This window comes from Cherax quadricarinatus, chromosome 96 (genome assembly GCF_038502225.1).
Source record: "Cherax quadricarinatus isolate ZL_2023a chromosome 96, ASM3850222v1, whole genome shotgun sequence".
In the NCBI taxonomy this organism is placed as follows: Eukaryota; Metazoa; Arthropoda; class Malacostraca; order Decapoda; family Parastacidae; genus Cherax; species Cherax quadricarinatus.
The window spans coordinates 3,038,935-3,062,326 of NC_091387.1; the positions used below are offsets into that span (position 1 = coordinate 3,038,935).

Here is a 23,392-nt window from a genome sequence, read left to right on the forward strand (position 1 = left end):
AAGAGACCCTCACCATCACCTTCAAGGAACCTCTCTGAAGGTCGTCACTCTCACCACCAGAGGCGCTCAACTCCACTACTATTGTACCACTAGTACTCTACATGAGAGTATACGTAGAGAGGGTTTCGGGGGTCAACGCCCCTCACGCGGGCCTGATCAACCAGGCTGCTATTGTGACACGCAGAGCCACTAGTACTCTACGGAGTGGACCAGGCGCCCGGTGATCAACAGGACAGGCTGCTCTTGTAGGCAGCACGCAGAGGGAGATTATTGTACCACTAGTACTCTACATGAGAGTATACGTAGAGAGAGTTTCGGGGGTCAACGCCCCCGCGGCCCGGTCTGTGACCAGGCCTCACGGTGGATCAGGACCTGATCAACCAGGCTGCTATTGTTGGCAGCACGCAGAGGGAGATTATTGTACCACTAGTACTCTACATGAGGGGAGATTATTGTACCACTAGTACTCTACATGAGGGGTGATTATTGTACCACTAGTACTCTACATGAGGGGAGATTATTGTACCACTAGTACTCTACATGAGGGGAGATTATTATACCAAAGTTGTGTTCTCTCCCCCTAGTACTATGATTGTTTTGGTTCTCGGTCTTGACAAAATTAGCAGCAAGATATTATGGACACTTTGTGGCCAATTTTATAAACATGATTTACATTGATGTCCTTTTATAACATTATTATACTATAAAGGAATGAGTTATTTATATTTACATGTGTGTTAACTACAAATATAAAAAATCATTCTCCTCCCTTTCTGTCGCTACAATCATTAGGTACCTTTTGGCACTCTTCTTGAACTGGGACTGGCTTTGACATGTGCGGGCAGTCTGTTTCATTCCTTTATTACTGTACAATAAAAGGTGTTTGAAGCCTGGCCACTGACTGTGGCTACTACAAAGTTGTGCTCTCTCCCCCTAGTACTATGATTGTTCTCTCCCCCTAGTACTATGATTGTTCTCTCCCCCTAGTACTATGATTGTTCTCTCCCCCTAGTACTATGATTGTTCTCTCCCCCTAGTACTATGATTGTTCTCTCCCCCTAGTACTATGATTGTTCTCTCCCCCTAGTACTATGATTGTTCTCTCCCCCTAGTACTATGATTGTTCTCTCCCCCTAGTACTATGATTGTTCTCTCCCCCTAGTACTATGATTGTTCTCTCCCCCTAGTACTATGATTGCTTTGGTTCCCAACCTTGACAAAATTAGTAGCAAGATATTCTGGACACTGTTTGTGAGCAATTTTATAAACTTGATTTAACTTCTGTTTTACTCTGTCTTCAACATTCAACATATCCAATTGTTGTAATTCATCCTGGCCTTCATGTTCTTCTGGATCCAGGTCCAGGATGGATCTTACCATCCTGGCCTACATGCTCTCCTGGATCCAGGTCCAGGATGAATCTTACCATCCTGGCCTACATGTTCTCTTGGATCCAGGTCTAGGATGAATCTTACCATCCTGGCCTACATGGTCTCCTGGATCCAGGTCCAGGATGAATCTTACCATCCTGGCCTACATGTTCTTCTGGATCCAGGTCCAGGATGAATCTTACCATCCTGGCCTACATGGTCTCCTGGATCCAGGTCCAGGATGAATCTTACCATCCTGGCCTACATGTTCTCCTGGATCCAGGTCTAGGATGAATCTTACCATCCTGGCCTACATGTTCTCTTGGATCCAGGTCCAGGATGAATCTTACCATCCTGGCCTACATGTTCTCCTGGCCTACATGTTCTCTTGGATCCAGGTCCAGGATGAATCTTACCATCCTGGCCTACATGTTCTCTTGGATCCAGGTCCAGGATGAATCTTACCATCCTGGCCTACATGTTCACTTGGATCCAGGTCCAGGATGAATCTTACCATCCTGGCCTACATGTTCTCTTGAATCCAGGTCCAGGATGAATCTTACCATCCTTGCCTACATGTTCTCCTGGATCCAGGTCCAGGATGAATCTTACCATCCTGCCCTACATGTACATCTCTGGATCCAGGAGGATGAATCTTACATCCTGGCCCATGCTCTCCTGGATCCAGGTTCAGGATGAATCTTACCATCCTGGATGAATCTTACCATCCTGGCCTACATGTTCTCCTGGATCCAGGTCCAGGATGAATCTTACCATCCTGGCCTACATGTTCTCCTGGATCCAGGTCCAGGATGAATCTTACCATCCTGGCCTACATCCTCTCCTGGATCCAGGTCCAGGATGAATCTTACGATTTTGTTCTGGGTGATTTGTAGTCATTCTTTCAGTTTTCTGTCAAGGCAGAGTACCATGAAGAGCAAACATAGTCCATATGACACTGTATAAGAGCTAGACATTGGGTCTTCAGAGGTTTCTACAGTCTCCACGTTACGTCCTTGAATTTGCATAATAAAGACACTGGTTAGAGAAACGTTTCCTGAATAAAGATACTTACTAATAGATGCATGAATGTAAGCTATACAAGAATCATTCTCTTCCCTTTCTGTAGCTTCATTTATCAGGAACATTTTAGCTCTCTTCTTGAAGTGAATCATACTATGACAGGCTTTGATACTGCTGTATAATAAAAGGTGTTAGAAGCCTGACGACTCACTGTGGGCACTACAAAACTGTAGCTTGTAGTGCGTGATGTAAGTTTATTTAAGCACAAGTACACATAATACAATTATCGTACATAGTGTAAATTACCCTCCAGAATAAACCAAAACAATCATTGTGACTTATTTCCATTGGGTTTTTTGACATATTTCCATTGGGGTCCTTGACATATTTCCATTGGGATCCTTGACATATTTCCATTGGGATCCTTGACATATTTCCATTGGGATCCTTGACATATTTCCATTGGGATTCTTGACATATTTCCATTGGGATCCTTGACATATTTCCATTGGGGTCCTTGACATATTTCCATTGGCGTCCTTGACATATTTCCATTGGGGTCCTTGACATATTTCCATTGGCGTCCTTGACATATTTCCATTGGCGTCCTTGACATATTTCCATTGGGATCCTTGACATATTTCCATTGGGATTCTTGACATATTTCCATTGGGATCCTTGACATATTTCCATTGGGATCCTTGACATATTTCCATTGGGGTCCTTGACATATTTCCATTGGCGTCCTTGACATATTTCCATTGGGGTCCTTGACATATTTCCATTGGCGTCCTTGACATATTTCCATTGGGATTCTTGACATATTTCCATTGGGATTCTTGACATATTTCCATTGGGATCCTTGACATATTTCCATTGGGATCCTTGACATATTTCCATTGGCGTCCTTGACATATTTCCATTGGGGTCCTTGACATATTTCCATTGGGGTCCTTGACATATTTCCATTGGGGTCCTTGACATATTTCCATTGGGGTCCTTGACATATTTCCATTAGGGTCCTTGACATATTTCCATTGACATATTTCCATTGGGGTCCTTGACATATTTCCATTGGGTCCTTGACATATTTCCATTGGCGTCCTTGACATCCTTGACACATATTTCCATTGGGGTCCTTGACATATTTCCATTGACATATTTCCATTGGGGTCCTTGACATATTTCCATTGGGGGGGTCCTTGACATATTTCCATTGGCGTCCTTGACATATTTCCATTGGCGTCCTTGACATATTTCCATTGGGATCCTTGACATATTTCCATTGGGATCCTTGACATATTTCCATTGGGATCCTTGACATATTTCCATTGGGGTCCTTGACATATTTCCATTGAGGTCCTTGACATATTTCCATTGGGACATATTTCCATTGGCGTCCTTGACATATTTCCATTGGCGTCCTTGACATATTTCCATTGGGATTCTTGACATATTTCCATTGGGTCCTTGACATCCATTGACATATTTCCATTGGGGTCCTTGACATATTTCCATTGGGATCCTTGACATATTTCTTGACATATTTCCATTGGCGTCCTTGACATCCTTGACATATTTCCATTGGGGACATATTTCCATTGGCGTCCTTGACATATTTCCATTGGGGTCCTTGACATATTTCCATTGGGGTCCTTGACATATTTCCATTGGGGTCCTTGACATATTTCCAGTGGCGTCCTTGACCTATTTCCATTGGGATCCTTGGCGTCCTTGACATATTTCCATTGGGGTCCTTGACATATTTCCATTGGGATCCTTGACATATTTCCATTGGCGTCCTTGACATATTTCCATTGGCGTCCTTGACATATTTCCATTGGGGTCCTTGACATATTTCCATTGGGGTCCTTGACATATTTCCATTGGGGTCCTTGACATATTTCCATTGGGGTCCTTGACATATTTCCATTGGGGTCCTTGACATATTTCCATTGGGGTCCTTGACATATTTCCATTGGGATCCTTGACATATTTCCATTGGCGTCCTTGACATATTTCCATTGGCGTCCTTGACATATTTCCATTAGGGTCCTTGACATATTTCCATTAGGGTCGTAGTGTCTGAGAGGTTGAGCTGTGCGGTGCTTTACATTCCAACAACAACAACAATGAAGCTTCTTGTGTTAGTTGTTGTCTTGTGTGTTGCTCCCATTTACGCCAATAATGTGAGTCCATACGGGTTTAGCGCTTCCCGTTTTTTTATTCCAGCGTAAGAACGACGACGTGTGTGTGTGTGTGTGTGTGTGTGTGTGTGTGTGTGTGTGTGTGTGTGTGTGTGTGTGTGTGTGTGTGTGTGTGTGTGTGTGTGTGTGTGTGTGTGTGTGTGTGTGTGTGTGTGTATGTATGTATGTATGTATGTATGTATGTATGTATGTATGTATGTATGTATGTATGTATGTATGTATATATGTATATATGTATATATGTATATATGTATATATGTATATATGTATATATGTATATATGTATATATGTATATATGTATATATGTATATATGTATATATATATATATATATATATATATATATATATATATATAATATATATATGTAAGTATTTAATGTCTTATTGCTCCCTCAGCTGAGGGACTGATTACCTCAAATACATCGTCTTGACTTCACCACTACTCCATATGACTCTGTATTTGACTGAAGAAGGCTACTGTGCAGGCGAAACGTTGCATCAATAAAGATGCCCAACTGCTGCACGTGTGTTTTAATCATCAAAATCGTCATCATCTACCTTAGACGAGCTGCTGAAGAGGTTCCTTGATGCTGGTGAGGGGCTCTTGATCCAGGGAATTGGATCTGTGCTTCAGTTCCTCTGAATTAAGCCTGAATACCTTCCATCCCTCCCAACAGGCGCTGTATAATCCCCACGGGTTTAGCGCTCCCCATAATACCATACCTGGAGAGAGAGTTTACCTGGAGAGAGTTCCGGGGGTCAATGCCCCCGCGGCCCGGTCTGTGACCAGGCCTCCTGGTGGATCAGAGCCTGATCAACCAGGCTGTTGCTGCTGGCTGCACGCAAACCAACGTACGAGCCACAGCCCGGCTGATCAGGAACTGACTTTAGGTGCTTGTCCAGTGCCAGCTTGAAGACTGCCAGGGGTCTGTTGGTAATCCCCCTTATGTGTGCTGGGAGGCAGTTGAACAGTCTCGGGCCCCTGACACTTATTGTATGGTCTCTTAACGTGCTAGTGACACCCCTGCTTTTCATTGGGGGGATGGTGCATCGTCTGCCAAGTCTTTTGCTTTCGTAGTGAGTGATTTTCGTGTGCAAGTTCGGTACTAGTCCCTCTAGGATTTTCCAGGTGTATATAATCATGTATCTCTCCCTCCTGCGTTCCAGGGAATACAGGTTTAGGAACCTCAAGCGCTCCCAATAATTGAGGTGTTTTATCTCCGTTATGCGTGCCGTGAAAGTTCTCTGTACATTTTCTAGGTCGGCAATTTCACCTGCCTTGAAAGGTGCTGTTAGAGTGCAGCAATATTCCAGCCTAGATAGAACAAGTGACCTGAAGAGTGTCATCATGGGCTTGGCCTCCCTAGTTTTGAAGGTTCTCATTATCCATCCTGTCATTTTTCTAGCAGATGCGATTGATACAATGTTATGGTCCTTGAAGGTGAGATCCTCCGACATGATCACTCCCAGGTCTTTGACGTTGGTGTTTCGCTCTATTTTGTGGCCAGAATTTGTTTTGTACTCTGATGAAGATTTAATTTCCTCATGTTTACCATATCTGAGTAATTGAAATTTCTCATCGTTGAACTTCATATTGTTTTCTGCAGCCCACTGAAAGATTTGGTTGATGTCTGCCTGGAGCTTTGCAGTGTCTGCAATGGAAGACACTGTCATGCAGATTCGGGTGTCATCTGCAAAGGAAGACACGGTGCTGTGGCTGACATCCTTGTCTATGTCGGATATAAGGATGAGGAACAAGATGGGAGCGAGTACTGTGCCTTGTGGAACAGAGCTTTTCACCGTAGCTGCCTCGGACTTTACTCTGTTGACGACTACTCTCTGTGTTCTGTTAGTGAGGAAATTATAGATCCATCGACCGACTTTTCCTGTTATTCCTTTAGCACGCATTTTGTGCGCTATTACGCCATGGTCACACTTGTCGAAGGCTTTTGCAAAGTCTGTATATATTACATCTGCATTCTTTTTGTCTTCTAGTGCATTTAGGACCTTGTCGTAGTGGTCCAATAGTTGAGACAGACAGGAGCGACCATAGACGAATGTAATTCTACGACCTCGACAAGATTAACTCGGCAGTGTTGAAAATGTTATAAAATACCCACAATACGCATGCGACAGTTGGGTATTACCTGGGGTATACCTGGGGGTGTTTCGGGGATCACCGAGTCATACTGGCGCTACAGTATTTCACTCATTCCCTTGCCGTCACCCGTGTAAGTCCCATTTCGTGTAAGCACAGGTCCAACATACCTGGAGAGGTATATTGCTCACGGCCCCGCGGGCCTGGTCTGTGACCAGGCCTCGTGGTGGATCAGGGCCTGATCAACCAGGCTGTTACTGCTGGATGCACGTTTTGCCTTAGATTTGGCATGAGGAATATTTTGAGTTTCTTTCAATTTCATTTATAGCTTTTAGTTCTTTCCGAGTTTCTCGTCTCCTGTATGATTGCTCAAGCTTAAGTTCGATATTTGCCGTTTCTGTTCCCAGTGCCTTCTATTGTATTTCAGATATACCGGAATTTTTAGTAAATCTCCCTTTATTTTATAAATAATTAAATATTACAAGGACCTAAATTGAAATTTGTCACTTTGACTTTTTTGAGTTATAAGATAAGATAAGATAAGATTTCGTTCGGATTTTTAACCCCGGAGGGTTAGCCACCCAGGATAACCCAAGAAAGTCAGTGCGTCATCGAGGACTGTCTAACTTATTTCCATTGGGGTCCTTAATCTTGTCCCCCAGGATGCGACCCACACCAGTCGACTGACACCCAGGTACCTATTTGCTGCTAGGTGAACAGGACAACAGGTGTAAGGAAACGTGTCGAAATGTTTCCACCCACCGGGAATCGAACCCGGGCCCTCCGTGTGTGAAGCGGAAGCTTTAGCCACCAGGCCACTATGTTGCTATGTATGATTATTCATGTAACTGTAGCTGTGTGTATCTGTCAGCAAATGTATAGTGAACTAAAGGTGATGTAATCAATCCATATCATCTTTATTTCACTTCTCTCTTATTTTTAATTATCTGTAATCCACAAACCTCATAAACATGAATTAACCCAAATGAGAGAGAATTCACTACTGTACAGGACGGCCCCATATATACAACACCTCTTTTTGGTGCTCCCCACTTTCATTGGCTTTCAATTAAGCCATTGTTCCACCTGACTGACCCCTCAAGGGAGGTTCCTTGATCTAGGGAATTGGATCTGTGCTCCAGTTCCCTGAATTGAGCCTGTATGGGTTCCATCATCCCCCCTCATGCACTGTATAATCCTCTGGGTTTGGCGCTCCCCCATGTTTTCACTCGACTGAAAGCCAGTGAAAATGTGGAATGCCGAAAAGGTGCTGTATATACCAAGCCCTGGTATATGTATGTATTATAGGAAGTCCTCAACGTACAAACACATTGGGGACCTCCTGAATTGTGTATAATACAGCCTCCCCTCACTTAATGACAAAATTCTCTTCCTAAGACCCCGTCGGTAAACGAATTTGTTGTTAAGCGAAGAGCATACTGTAATGGTAGTGGGTTTGTGTCAACCATCTTTGATATTGTTTTAATATCATCTTTGCACCATTTATAACATTTCTGGTATATTTTTAAACATTTGTACAGTAGTGTATATTGTAATAAAAAGAATAGAGGAAATCAGCTCTAGTGTACATTATACAGTGGACCCCCGGTTAACGAACTTTTTTCATTCCAGTAGTATGTTCAGGTGCCAGTACTGACCGAATTTTTTCCCATAACGAATATTGTGAAGTAGATTAGTCCATTTCAGACCCCCAAACATACACGTACAAACACACTTACATAAATACACTTACATAATTGGTCGCATTTGGAGGTGATCGTTAAGCGGGGGTCCACTGTATAGGTATAAATACTGGTCAGAGAGCCCCTCGTAAGTTCAAGGCGTCGGTAAATGAGTACGTCACTAAGTGAGGAGAGGCTGTATTCATAATACTGTATTAGAAATTTTATTTATAGTTGTGATTCAATTTATTTCCAGGTTGGCTCTTTTTCACAACTTTTGAAGAAGAAAACGCACACTAACAACTGGGCAGTCTTGGTTGACACTTCTCGCTTCTGGTTCAACTATCGCCATGTTGCTAATGTGCTCTCTATGTATCGCTCCGTCAAAAGGCTTGGCATTCCTGATAGGTAATCAGAATATTTTTTTAGTAGTTCATAGTTTGTTTTCATGTTTTGCTACAATACATCTCTGAGTTGTTGCCTTGAGATATACAGGTGCTCCTTGACTTACGGTGGGTTACTTTTCGATGAATCCGTTGTAAGTCAAAAATATATTAAGTCGAATATGATATACTAAATAAGTAAATAAATAATTACCATATTTTGCAGCTTACTAGATGCATTTTTTTTCCATAAAATGTCTCCAAAAACCACCCTGCATCCTATAAACTGAAGGTCAGTGGCAGGAGCTATGTTTGGGGTGTGGGGTGGGCAGTAGCTCTCCCAGTTACATCTGGTGCCAAGCCATTGAAACTAAAACGAGTCATATAAGCCGCAAAATACGGTACTGTCATTGAATAAGTAAATAAACAAAAATCTGCACATAGAAAGAAAAGCTTATGATGATGTTTTTGTCCGACTTGAACCATTTACGAGTCACACTGACAGAAGAGAATGAATGAACCAGTGTATTGGTGAGAGCTCACTCATTCTCTTCTGTTAGTGTGACTTGTAAATGGTCCAAATCACAAGCTTTTTTCTCTCTTCCCAGCAAGTAATAATATGGGTATTTGGTTCTGTTAGTCAGATCATCTTGATGGTAGCTGATGATATGGCATGTAATCCACGTAACCCTCGTCCTGCAACTGTTTTCAACAATGCTCATCAACACATAAATGTGTACGGAGAAGATGTGGAAGTAGATTATAGGGGATATGAGGTAAGGTTTATCATTGTCATCATTATTTATTATTAGATACTACCTATTGAGAGATGCCATCTACTTTCTCTTTATTTATCTGTGTCTTGTGTTGAATAACCCATATGGGTTTAGCTCTAAACATGAATTAAACAATACTGAATGAGAATCCTATTTTTGAATGATTTCCCAAGAATGTCCTCCCGATTGCACTTGAAGCACTGCAGTTGACCTACTGGCACATGCTATGCACATCCCACACCTAACGTTTACCTTTAATATACAGTATTGTTTTTCACACATTGGCGGTCTCCTGCCAAGGCAGGATGACCCAAAAAAGAAGAAACGAAAGTTGTCTTCTATTTACATTTAGTAATTTATACAGGGAAAATTGTATTGAAGGTTGAATGTAGTTGAGTTTGTTTTGGAGAGGATATGACACATCTCAATGTTTAAGTATGAGTGAGAGAAGAAGAACTTTCAACTTCAAGTTGTTCCATATAAAGGCTTGCTAAGACTGCCTGGAGTGGAACCATCGGCAAACTAAAGGTCTGATAGAAGATGGACAGTTGAGGGAGAAACAATTAAAATTGATTTATGGTTCATTGAGGTCTACAATGTCATTGGCAAGAATAGGAAAATCAGGGGAGTCGTAAATTTTTCAGTGTTGGTCATTGGCTTGTGGGTGCCTCAATAAAGAAGGAGGTCACATCCAAGCTGGAGAGTTTCTTGTTCCTTATGTTGAGATTGTGAAACAGTCGGTCAGTCTAGAATCAGATTGAGTGATTGTTTTAATAGAAGATATGCTATTGTAGATCCCCGTCCACATGTACTGTAGATGAGGTAAAGATAGACGAAAGAATAGCAAAGAATAAGCAGTGTTGGCTGTTGCACAGTACATAGCATCATGTTCGAGAAGGAATGCCCACTGTTTTGGAAGCATTCTTGGATATATTTCTCTTAAATTAAAGTTTGCCATCAAGGTTAATACCCGAGACTTTTCCATCAACTTGTCTTTCAATGCATGTACAGTGGAACCTCAAAAATCGAACTGCTCCCAACTCAACCAATTATGTAAGTGTATTTTTGTAAGTGCTTTTATAAGTGTATTTTTGAGGGTCTTAAATGGTCTAATCTAATTTACATTATTCCTGATGGGAATAAATTCGTTCGGTAGTGGCACTCGAACAGCCTTCTGGACCGAAGAAAGTTCAATATTTGAGGTTCCACTGTATTATTAAGCTTTATGATTGGTTGAAATTCTTTATGGTATTTCTCTGTTTATTTTTGTTACCTGCCAAAATTTATCGATTTACATTTATTGCTGATTCTTTCTCTTACGTTTTCAATGTTTTATCACATTATTAATATATTATAAAAGGTCTTGTCATTAAAGGGAGGGTACCCTCATGCTGGTAAAGGGCTTTTGATTCAGGGAATTTGGGCTAACATCCCATTTTTCAGATCAGACCTGATTACCTGTTCTCCGAACCTTATGGGTCAGAGAACAGGTAGTGCAATTCTGATAAAATTTTTAGAAAATGCACAAGAATTGTGTATTTTTATTGTTGAAAATGCAAGAGAAATGATAATTGTACAGTGGACCCCGCATAACGATCAGCTCCCAACTCGACCAATTATGTAAGTGTATTTTTGTAAGTGCTTTTGTAGGTGTATTTTTGGGGGTCTGAAACGGACTAATCTAATTCACAATATTTCTTATGGGAACAAGTTCGGTCTATAACGGCACCCAAACAAACTTCTGGATTGAAATAACATCGTTATGCGGGGGTCCACTGTATTATATTCCTTTACTGTAATAAATTTATTAATATGCACTAAAACGTTTATATTTGCAAAAGTATTCTAGAAGTTACCACACTATAAACTATGTCTAGTTTTAAGTAGTGTGTAAGCATTAGGTTTAGTCTGTCCAAAATGTCCCGGCATGTTAATGGCATTCTTTGTACTTAACAACACTTTAAAATGTAAATCACACATTGTAACCTTTGCAAAGAAATCAAATTTGTTTATTTTATTATTAATTTATTATCACACTGGCCGATTCCCACCAAGGCAGGGTGGCCCGAAAAAAGAAAAACTTTCACCATCATTCACTCCATCACTGTCTTGCCAGAAGGGTGCTTTACACTACAGTTTTTAAACTGCAACATTAACACCCCTCCTTCAGAGTGCAGGCACTGTACTTCCCATCTCCAGGACTCAAGTCCGGCCTGCCGGTTACTTTGCTCACACTCCAACAGCACATCAAGTATTAAAAGCCACTTGTCTCCATTCACTCCTATCAAACACGCTCACACATGCCTGCTGGAAGTCCAAGCCCCTCGCACACAAAACCTCCTTTACCCCCTCCCTCCAACCTTATTTATTTAATTTCACAGCAGTGAGAAGGACTATACTTCTTGAATTTTTCAGGTTACTGTAGAGAACTTTGTAAGATTACTAACTGGTCGGCTGACTCCAAGCACTCCTAGATCTAAGCGATTATTAACTGACGACGGCTCCAATATACTGATATACATGACGGGCCATGGTGGAGACGGCTTCCTCAAGTTTCAAGATTCAGAAGAAATCACCAATGTTGAGCTTGCTGATGCATTTGAACAAATGTGGCAGAAAAAGAGGTATGTGATTTGTGTTGATGCAGTAGATCTCTGATTATGGGGGAAGATTGTGCTGGATTTTTTAAAATTAAAATTGTAACCTTTTTTTTTTTGTGATCCCCAGTTTTTTTCCACATTCCTTTTTTATCTGTTAACCCGTAAACGGTCCAAGCAGATCTACGTTCACATGTGTAGTGCTACAAAAGTAGATTACATTTTTTTTACATATTTTCAAATGTAACAAAAAAAAATGTAGATCTAAGTTTTTTACACATTTTCAAATGTAAAAAAACAAAAAGAAGATCTACTTTTTTTACATACTTTGAAATGTTGAAAAAACATATACAGTGGACCCCCGGATAACGATATTATTTCAATCCAGAAGTCTGTTTGGGTGCCGTTATAGACCGAATTTGTTCCCATAAGAGATATTGTGAATTAGATTAATCCGTTTCAGACCCCCAAAAATACACCTACAAAAGCACTTACAAAAATACACTTACATAATTGGTCGAGTTGGGAGCTGATCGTTATGCGGGGGTCCACTGTATATACATTTGGACCATTTACGGGTTGAGGTTCTCTGTATGAAATAGCTTTATACTAAATACTGAAGAAGACAGTTTTGGATAATCAGCGCAGAGCAGTAGTAGGATTAGATATAGATATCCATATAGAATTAAACTTGGTACACAGTATCCATGTAATGGAAAAAGACACCAATAACTAAGAAAGGTGTTTTATTTAGTACAGTGTTTCATCTTCAAGCTGAAATCTCTTAATGATATGTGTATATATATATATACATGTATATATATTTAACATAATGGTCATCTCCCACTGAGTAGGGTGACCCAAAAAAAGAAGCACTTTCACCATCATTCACCATCATGGGATGATAGGGGAAGTGAAATATTCAAATGGCTTCAGGGAGAAATACAACTATCTTTCCTCGAAGCCTTTTTATGTACTCCAAGGCTTTGGGTCCCCACAATTTGCACTGGAGATTGACAATACACTTAATATTACAGGTATAACGAGATCCTCTTTATCATCGACACGTGTCAAGCAGCGTCTATGTACGAGCATTTCTACTCTCCTAACATCCTGGCCATCGCTTCTAGTTTAGTTGGAGAAGACTCACTTTCTGTAAGTTCGTGTTGTTTATCCCTTTCATGTATCTGCTTGATGCTGGTCAAGAACTCTTGATAACAGAAGTTAGAGCTACCCCTCTCCTTCCTTGGATCAAACATTGCTTTCCTCAGACACTGTATAATAATATTGTCTATCATAAGCTGTCAGTAAAGCTGTAGACAAATAAAAGTTACAATATCATAGCTGGAATAATTCACTATTATCTTCTCTACTATTAAATCTACCACTACTATTATCACTGTTACTAAAACTGAAACTACTGTTATTACTGCTACTGCTGGTTCTTCTGTTACTACTACTACTACCACCACCACCCTCTCTTCTTCCTCCTCCCTTATTCCAACCTTTCTTCTAGTCTTCTCTTCTCTTTCTCTTTTAATTGTAACATGAGAGTAATTCAGGATGAACTAAAATATTTTCACAAACTTCTTTTCCTAACATGACACGAAATCGTAATGACACAATTGCAAACAAAACATACCACGGGCAGGGATAGAACCTGCGGGTTCTATCCCCGCCCGTGGTATGTTTTTTTTTTTCCTTTCCTAACTGCAGGATATTTGTAAATTGGTTTAGGTTAGTCTTCTGTTCATTCTAAACCAGATATTCATTTTTTTAATTGATCGTTTCCTATCAAGGCAGAGTGTGGGTTAGTTTTTAATTATTAGATTATGATAACATTTAGGCTTTTACAAGTACTTTACCAATGGAATGAAATGCAACCTTCAGAACTCTAGTCTGGCTAACCGGTTTTCCTAAATTCTTTTTTTTTTTTTAATGTTATCTTGCTCACAGTTTTAACAGCACATCATATTCTCAACACACTCACTCACACCTGTTGGGCAACCATGTTCCTACCTCTCAGTCTGAACTCATTCTGATCTAATATTTACCTGCTAGATGTTCAAGTTCCTGCTTCATCCTGCACTCTACTCTAACATTTGCCTGCTGGATATTCTTTCATGCCCCACCTTACCTTAAGATGTCCTATACATAAAATAAATAATATTGGGTAAATGGACACAGATGCACTAATGTTTCCACAATAAAATGTCACATTAGTTGCATGTGTCCATTTACTTAACATTCTGTCGGTTAATTCTTCCATTATTATCCAAATATATAATGTAATAGTTTATAATCCACTGAATTGCTCTGGGATGTGCATTTGAGCTAATAGGATAATCAAAGCTTATTCCTTGGGTAACATTGATAATGAGTTGAGCAAATATTTTTTAGTGGGTTTGGGTTTGACAAGGACCTGCCAAGAATGGGCCAGTAGGCCTGCTGCAGTGTTCCTTCTTTTTTATGTTCTTATGAATTATGAAGCAATGCTTGGGAGCATTGGACTTGTAATAAAAGTTTTAATTTTTAATTCAGAGTTGGTGGAGGACACTTCTTTTGATCCTTTAAATGTGATTGATTCCATTGTTTTTTTCAGCATCACGTGGATCCAGCAATTGGAGTTTATATAATTGATCGCTTCACCTACTATGCTCTGGAGTTTCTGGAGAGGGTCACACCCAATAGTGACAGGACTCTTGCACAATTTGTATGTATTATTATTATTTTTACCATTTAAAATACCCGAGGTCCATCAGTTATAAGCCAGTTAAAGCTTTGTTCTTAATTTTTTAGTGTGTTACACAGTACTGTCAGTGTGGTAGTTTTGGCTTAATTAGTAGGAAAATTTTTCCCCCTGACTGTCAGAATGTGGAATGATACATCGCAGAAAGTATATAATAAAAGCTTCTGGGCAAGAAGTCAAAACTGAGATGGTATGCAAATAATGTGTGAGAAAATGTGTTACGCATATGAGAAGTACATTACATATGAAAAGTACATTACACATGAAAGGTACCTTTCTTTTCTTTCGACAAACCGGCCGTATCCCACCGAGGCAGGGTGGCCCAAAAAGAAAAACAAAAGTTTCTCTTTTTAAATTTACTAATTTATACATGAGAAGGGGTTACTAGCCCCTTGCTCCTGGCATTTTAGTCACCTCTTACAACATGCATGGCTTATGGTATATTACTATTAAAATCACAACTAAGTGCTAAACCCACAAGGGGTCACACTATGACAAGTACAAGTGACTAGGAATTCACAGAAGGAAGGAAGGAATGATTAATAGTTTAACACTTTCAATGGAGTATTTTGTTGTGTAAAACATCTAACACACGTGGCAGTGTTAATTTTGTGATGTTCCTTAGTGTGGAAAGTGATGTAAAAGATTAGGAATCGTCATCTTCTTCTTTCAACATATCAAAACTAAATGGTTATAACTGACCATAATTTTTAAAGGGGTGGACCGGTAAGCCAGTGGAAGGCCTTCGTCAGATGACCAAAAGCTCCAACGGCGGGTCATCATCTGACTAAGACCCGCGTCAGGAAACGCTTGTCCTGTTTCCTGATGAACCTTACCTAACCTAACCTTCTTTCAACAAACCAGCTGTATCCCACCAAGACAGGGTGGCCCAAAAGGAAAAACAAAAGGTTCTCCTTTTAAATTTAGTAATATACACAAAAGAAGTGTTACTAGCCCCTTGTTCCTGGCATTTTAGTCACCTCTTACAACACGCATGACTCACAAAGGAAGAATTCCCCCGTGGAGTTATTCTGAATAAATGCGTCTTTTTTTTTTTTTTTTCCCCCCTACAATATTTCTTCAACTTTTTTTGGGATGAGGAAGTGATGAGGATATTTAATTTTAATTATCATGTTCTTTGAATAATTTTAAATAATAATAAGTAATAATAAACAATATTTTTTTCTTTAGCTTCAGGTGTGTCCTAAGCGTGTTTGTATATCTACTGTGGGTGTCCGACAGGATCTCTACAAGCGAGACCCTAATAACGTCTTGGTCACCGAGTTCTTTGGCTCTGTCCGAAACGTAGAACTTACAGACCACATCCTTGATCTTCCCAAGTGTGGTGGGCGGGGTAAAGTTGGATTAAATAATTCAAGGTAAGATTGTAAAGTGTTTGCATAATGCAAAATGACGATTACATTTTATAGCCTTTACAACCATGTAGATATCTGGGAAAGGTGTACAGTGAAACCTTGATTTAAAGGAAGTGGGGGTAATGGGGTGTATGTTAATGCCATTTGTCTTTTAACCTGTAAACGGTCCAAGCAGATCTACATTTTTTTTTTCATATTTTCAAATGTAAAAAAAAAAAAAAAGAAGATCTACTTTTTTTACATACTTTCAAATGTTGAAAAAACGTATACAGTGGACCCTTAACCAGCGATGGCATCGATTAACGATAAATCTGACTAGCGATACATTTTAACGCAAAAATTTTACCTCAACTAGCGCTTAACCCTTTGACTGTTGCAACCCCCAATCCTGAGGTGTCTCCTGGTGTTGCAAAATTTAAAAAAAAAAAACAAATTATTTTATCTTATGAAATGATAGAGAATCTTTTCCCGATTGTAATGACACCAAAAAAACGAAATTTGATGGAAAACTGATGGAATTATGCTCTCGCGAAGTTAGCGACCTCTGTGCTGTTTACAAATCGGCGATTTCACCCACTTTGAGCCCTATTTTAGGCTAATTCCATTATTCCAGTCACCCAAACTCATAGCTATTTCTGTAGAACTCCATTTGTTCTATCGATTGAGTACAAGAAACTGCCCATTTACCGATTTCAACTACCTAATAATGTGGTCAGAAATTTGCAATTTGGCCAATTTCACGAAAACTAAAAAATAAGACAATTTCAAAATAAGGTCCAGAATGAACAATGCAGACATTCCTGGCTCTAAAATAACATTTTCTTTGTTCATCAGTCATGTCTCCAGGCCCCTCTGATATTACTCTTGCTTTCTATTTTGAATTTTTATTCAAACAAAAAGTACAAGATTTACTGTTATGCAGACTACTGCAATACTGTAATAATTGTATAAATAACATCAACCCATTCATGACTGCATATTAGAATGGCTAGTTGGACATTTATTGGACAATGGCATCATTTGTTTACTTTTGAACATTGGCAAAAATCAAACATTTCCCCTACTTTGAGCTCCATGTCTAGGTTCTTTTTATAGTAAAATCAATCAAAATCACCTCGATTTCTATAATATGTTTTCCATTCTATCAAATGAGACCAAGAAAACGAGAATACAACCATAAATACTATACGAAAATAGACCACAAAGTCGGCATTTTAATTAAAAAAAACGGTCGGAGTTTTTTTTCTCATTATGCACTGCGTGCTCCAGGATTTTTTTATATGGTGCACACTGACCACACAGACCCATTCTCTCACATGTGGGCCTACCAGCTTTCTCCTGCTTGATTTGAAGCCGCTAGAATTTATGAGTATATATACGTCAAACACGGTACCTCGTAAGACATGTATATACGGCCGCGACAGTCAAAGGGTTAAAAACCCGACCAGCGCTTTTCGTTCCGTACCATACGCGTCCACTTTGGCCTGAGCGCGCCTCGCTTGTCCCTTGGGTGCCAGTGTTTACAAGGCAGCCAGCCACCGCGGTCGCTTCCAAACATACAACAACTGGAACATTTCATATTATCACAGCCTTTGTAGTGATTGCACCTGCAAAATAAGTCACCATGGGCCCCAAGAAAGCTTCTTGTGCCAACCCTACAGCAAAAAGGGTGAGAATTACTATGGAGATGACGAAAGAGATCATTGCTAAGTATGAAAGTGGAGTGCGTGTCTCTGAGTTGGTCAGGTTGTATAATAAACCCCAATCAACCATCGCTACTATTGTGGGTAAGAAAACGGCAATCAAGGAAGCTGTTCTTGCCAAAGGTGCAGCTGCTGCTGCACCACAGTCAGCTGTTGTTGTTGCTGCACCACCATCAGCTGTATTACTCGAAGATGTGGAGAGAGTGTTGTTGGTGTGGCTTAACGTGAAACAATTACTGAGAAATGATTAACCCCGGAGGGTTAGCCACCCAGGATAACCCAAGAAAGTCAGTGCATCATCGAGGACTGTCTAACTTATTTCCATTGGGGGTCCTTAATCTTGTCCCCCAGGATGCGACCCACAACAGTTGACTAACACCCAGGTGAACAGGAAAAAATGCCTGGAACTAGTGCTCATGTTGGTGAGGTTAGTGGGGAGGATGTGGAAGAGTTGGTGGAGGAGGACAATGAAGAACAAACCACTGATAAGCTGCTAGATCATCTTCAACAGTAAGAGACCACACCTGAGGAAACTGCTTCAGAGGAGGGGAGAGAGAAATTGAAGAAGTTGCCTACTTCAAAGATTAAGGAAATGTGTGCAATGTGGCTTAAAATGCAAACCTTTTTTTGATGAAAATCACCCTCACACAGCTATTGCAAGCCGTGCTGGTGACTATTACACTGACAATGTTGTGAAACACTTTAGGATAAAGGAACGAGAGGTACAGGTATCTATGGACAGATATGTTGTGCGACAGAAGTCCAGTGACTGAAGCTGGTCCTAGTGGCATTAAAAGAACAAGAGAAGTAACCCCAGAAAAAGACTTGCTACCTCAAGTGCTAATGGAAGGGGATTCCCCTTCTAAACACTAACAAGATCAAAGGTCTCCCCTCCTCCCATCCCATCAATCATCACCAGATCTTCAATAAACGTAAGTGTCATGTAACTGTGGATGTCTTCTTCAGTTTGTGTGTATTAAAATTAATATTTCATGTGGTAAAATTTTTTTTTTCAATACTTTGGGGTGTCTTGCACGGATTAATTTGATTTCCATTATTTCTTATGGGGAAAATTAACTTGACTAACGATTATTTTGATTAACGATGAGCTCTCAGGAACGGATTAATATCGCTGGACTGTTTACGGGTTAAATCAGAATGAGGAAATTGTTTCTTCATGATATTAACAACAATAATAATAATAATGAACAATGATTTTCCTTGATAATAATAATGAACAAAATAATGAAGTGTTTTTCCTTGATAATAATAATGAACAAAATAATGAAGTGTTTTTCCTTAATAATAATGAACAATTCTAGATTTAAAATACTTTATTATTTTCCAATGTCTGACCACAGATTTTGTCTGTTAAGAAGTCAATTTAATCAGGGTCTGTTCAATGTTTAAGTTTTATTTTGACATTTTGGGTACTTTCTCTACTTCAACGTTCTATATTGATATGGTATTGCCTCATACTAGTAGACTATATAAAATACTTTTCTTCAGCTAATTTGTCAGTCTTTTTAATGTAGGAAGAAATGAGTATAAGATGTCAACCAAGGGGAAGTGGCGCAGAGTTCTTCCTCTGTAAGTCAAGCGTGTCGTAAGAGGTGACTAAAATGACAGTAGCGAGGGGCTAGTAACCCCTTCTCCTGTATAGATTACTAAATTTATAAAGAGAAACTTTCATTTTTCTTTTTGGGCCACCCTGCTTCGGTGGGATACGGCCGGTGCATTGAAAGAAGAAATGTCATCCATTGTAACTGTACCCTAAACCCTTTTTCTCTTTCAGTGTAGTGTACATGTACCACTGGCAAGACATAATGGAGTAAATGATGAGAGTAATATAAATTAATCCTTTATATTTTCAGCAGTGGGACCATTTTAAAGAAGATCTCCAGCCCTGAAAAGTATATGTATGCTGACCAGCTTCCCATTCACCGAGCATCATGAAGATAGTGAATGTGGCATCAGTGTAATAAACTTAGGTAATGTAATACAGGCAGATCCATGCTTAATGAAGGAAATGAATTACCTCCAAAAATTATTTTTCAAAAAGCAAGATATATTGCACCTTAAGTTTTATTTTAAAAAGTGAGATGGACTCAATTAAAATTTTGATATGAAACCCAAGAAAATAATATAACTGAGAAAAATAATGTTGCATCTCATTTACTGCCTGGCTCAGGCGATGTGGTCCTGACAGACACTGAAAACCTGTATGGCGGGACTAACAGTATATGGGGAAAAACAGGTACAGTGATACCTCAAGAACGAACTTAATTTGTTCCAGAAGGCTGTTCGAGTGCAGATACCGAACGAATTTGTTCCCATAAGGAATAATGTAAATTAGATTAGTCTATTTCAGACCCCCAAAAATACACTTACATAATTGTTCGGTTGGGAGCTGTTCGAAACTCAACGTACCGCTGTACATATACTTTCTCAGTCTTTTTACACCACTATGAAAGAAAAAGGTAATATTCTGTAAATTAAAAAGTCTTGTGTTTTACATTAGTGATTTTTTTTAATTATAAGCTGCTGCAATGCAGCTTTCCCCTCACTAGTACAGTGGACCCCCGCATAACGATCACCTCCGAATGCGACCAATTATGTAAGTGTATTTATGTAAGTGCGTTTGTACGTGTATGTTTGGGGGTCTAAAATGGACTAATCTACTTCACAATATTCCTTATGGGAACAAATTCGGTCAGTACTGGCACCTGAACATACTTCTGGAGTGAAAAAATATCGTTAACTGGGGGTCCACTGTACAGTATGTTAATTTACATTTGTAATAATGTTGGTAGAATTATGACAATGTGTTGGGTAAAACGACACAAGTGCAACTTATGTGACATTTTACTGTGGCAACGTTTCACTCTCCAAGAACTTTGTTAAGCTTGGAGAGCAAAACGTTGCCACAATAAAATGTCATGTTACTTGTACGCGTGTTCTTTTACATAACAATTTATAGTTGTGTCATGTCCCAGTTCTGTCAGTAATTCTATATATGCAATATACATTCACCATGTCTTGATCTGTGACATTTACAAAATATATTAGATTCTTATTATGCAGAATTAAATATTGATGGTCTGATTGAGAATAATACAGCTGCCATGATTCCGGAATATATCCACCGTATAATCAGGGATACTTGTATGTGTGTATTCTGAGCTATAAGAAAATAACCAATACATGTATACAGTAGAACCCCTGTATCTGTGGATTCCATAGTTTCAGTTATCCATGGTTTACCATGGCCTGAAAATAACTCTTAATTTTGCTAAAAATGGCCCCAAAGCACAAAAATAGTGATGCTGGCAGTTCTTCAAAGTCTAAGAGAAGCTATGAAGTGCTTCTCATCAACATAACTTATCAGTTAAACTATCATTGGTATGTATGTAAACAAAAAACAACATATACGTACATAGGTTTCATTACCATCCTTGGTAGGTCTTGGAGTGTATCCCTGCAGATACAGGGGGGACTACTGTAGATATTTGTTATGGCCATGGGCAGTGTAGTCATTTATCCTTAACTCTATTTCCTGTGTAGGGTAGAGAAAAACTTTTTTTTTGCTCTTTTAATAAAAATATTCAGAATTTGTATGGTTAACAAATAAAAAAATCTTAGGCACCCATCTACCATTAAAACAGTAACTTCATAAAATGGAAGCACCATTTTTGGAATCTGTCAGCATTATTAAATGCTTATGAATTCAAGATTTGGTTTTCTAAAATTATTTTTCTTATAAAATCTTAAGTCACTTTGCTTCAATAAGTGAACTGCGGCACTTGGACCCATACAAGCTTAACATTTTTAAAATAACTGGCCACAATAATATAACCAAGGCACAGAATTTGTGTATGTATAATCTGAGAACCAAATCTTGGATTTTTAAAAAAATATTCAAGCCTATTAAAACATTTAAATTATCATAAGTTACCTAAATAGTTGGATATTTCTCGTAAGATTGAGCTAAGCCCTGGATCACACTAATCTTATTTACTTGGGGAAATACATACTTATAGTACAGTGGACCCCCGCATAACGATCACCTCCGAATGCGACCAATTATATAAGTGTATTTATGTAAGTGCGTTTGTACGTGTATGTTTGGGGGTCTGAAATGGACTAATCTACTTCACAATATTCCTTATGGGAACAAATTCGGTCAGTACTGGCACCTGAACATACTTCTGGAATGAAAAAATATCGTTAACCGGGGCTCCACTGTATTGTCATTTACAGTACTCATTAGTTCCTTAAATATCATGTAATAAATTCCTATTTTGTGCTGGTTTGCTGTGTGTTTTTGAAAGTTATAATTAAAATTTGAAGAAACAAAATATATTCAAAGATTACTCTCAGCATGAGATGGAATCCTTTTAAAATACAGTATTGATCTGCCATGAATAATATTTTGTATCTTAGGTGCTAAACCCATAGGGTTTAAACAAGTGCCTGAGGCACTGGGAAGTAATCAGGTTTGATCCAAGGAAGGGAAGGTTAGGTCTAATTCCTGGGATCAAGGAACCTCCCTTGAGGGAAATGTGGTTTATCTAGTGTTCCATGTTTAAAAAGATGAAAGATATTCTGACTAAATAACTCAGGCCTTTGCTATTTTTGATTTATTAATACACAAAATGGCCACACTTAATGCACCTAAAATTTACAAATGCAAAATTTGCAGATGATGCACAGTAAACTCTCAATTTCCTGGACTTTGGAAATACGAGACAAAATCCACTGGTGTGATGAATGGTTTGAAAAACCAACAAGTTGAAGATTGAGACACTTATGCAGCATATGGGAATCTTTATTCAGGAAACGTTTCGCCACACAGTGGCTTCATCAGTCCAATACAAAGAGGAAGGTGTAAGGAGAGGAGGAGAATGAGGTAATCAGTCCCTCAACCTGGAGTCGATGTGTTCATTCTCCTCCTCTCCTTACACCTTCCTCTTTGTATTGGACTGATGAAGCCACTGTGTGGCGAAATGTTTCCTGAATAAAGATTCCCATATGCTGCATAAGTGTCTCAATCTTCAAAATCCACTGGGTTGACTGATTAGCTAACAACAGACAAAGTCTCCTATTTCCTAATCAGTTGTCCATTTCTACAATCACGGCAAAATAATCTAATTATCCCCAATAATCACCATGACCAGCCACCTGCTCATCTCTATTACTGTTAAATCGAGGGTTTACTGGTATAATTGTTACATTAAGAAGAAACGTCAAACGTGTGCGAGCAATGTACAGTATAGTTAATGCAGTAAGATATGCCAATAATATTGCATGTAGTTTAATACTTCATAAAGAGAGACTTCAACATGTAAAACTGTAAATTTTGAAGTTACAATGCAATCTCCATAAAATTTTGATATTAAACATTCCATATACAACTACAAAAAAAA

General features: G+C 39.2%; 1 protein-coding gene across 2 annotated transcripts; it reads left to right on the forward strand.

The window, feature by feature from the left end:
* The first annotated feature begins 4,478 nt into the window (after positions 1–4,478).
* On the forward strand, positions 4,479–23,392 carry LOC128701746 (putative GPI-anchor transamidase). 2 transcript variants are annotated; one of them, XM_053795648.2, is made up of 8 exons: positions 4,479–4,582; positions 8,639–8,790; positions 9,406–9,541; positions 11,957–12,165; positions 13,176–13,293; positions 14,741–14,851; positions 16,079–16,266; positions 19,841–23,392. In XM_053795648.2, the coding sequence occupies exons 1-8, from the start codon at positions 4,526–4,528 to the stop codon at positions 19,920–19,922; spliced, it is 1,053 nt and encodes a 350-aa protein (XP_053651623.1). In that variant the 5' UTR covers positions 4,479–4,525; the 3' UTR covers positions 19,923–23,392. The 2 variants fall into 2 exon arrangements, with proteins under 2 accessions (XP_053651623.1, XP_053651625.1); XM_053795650.2 differs by having other exon boundaries at positions 19,844–23,392.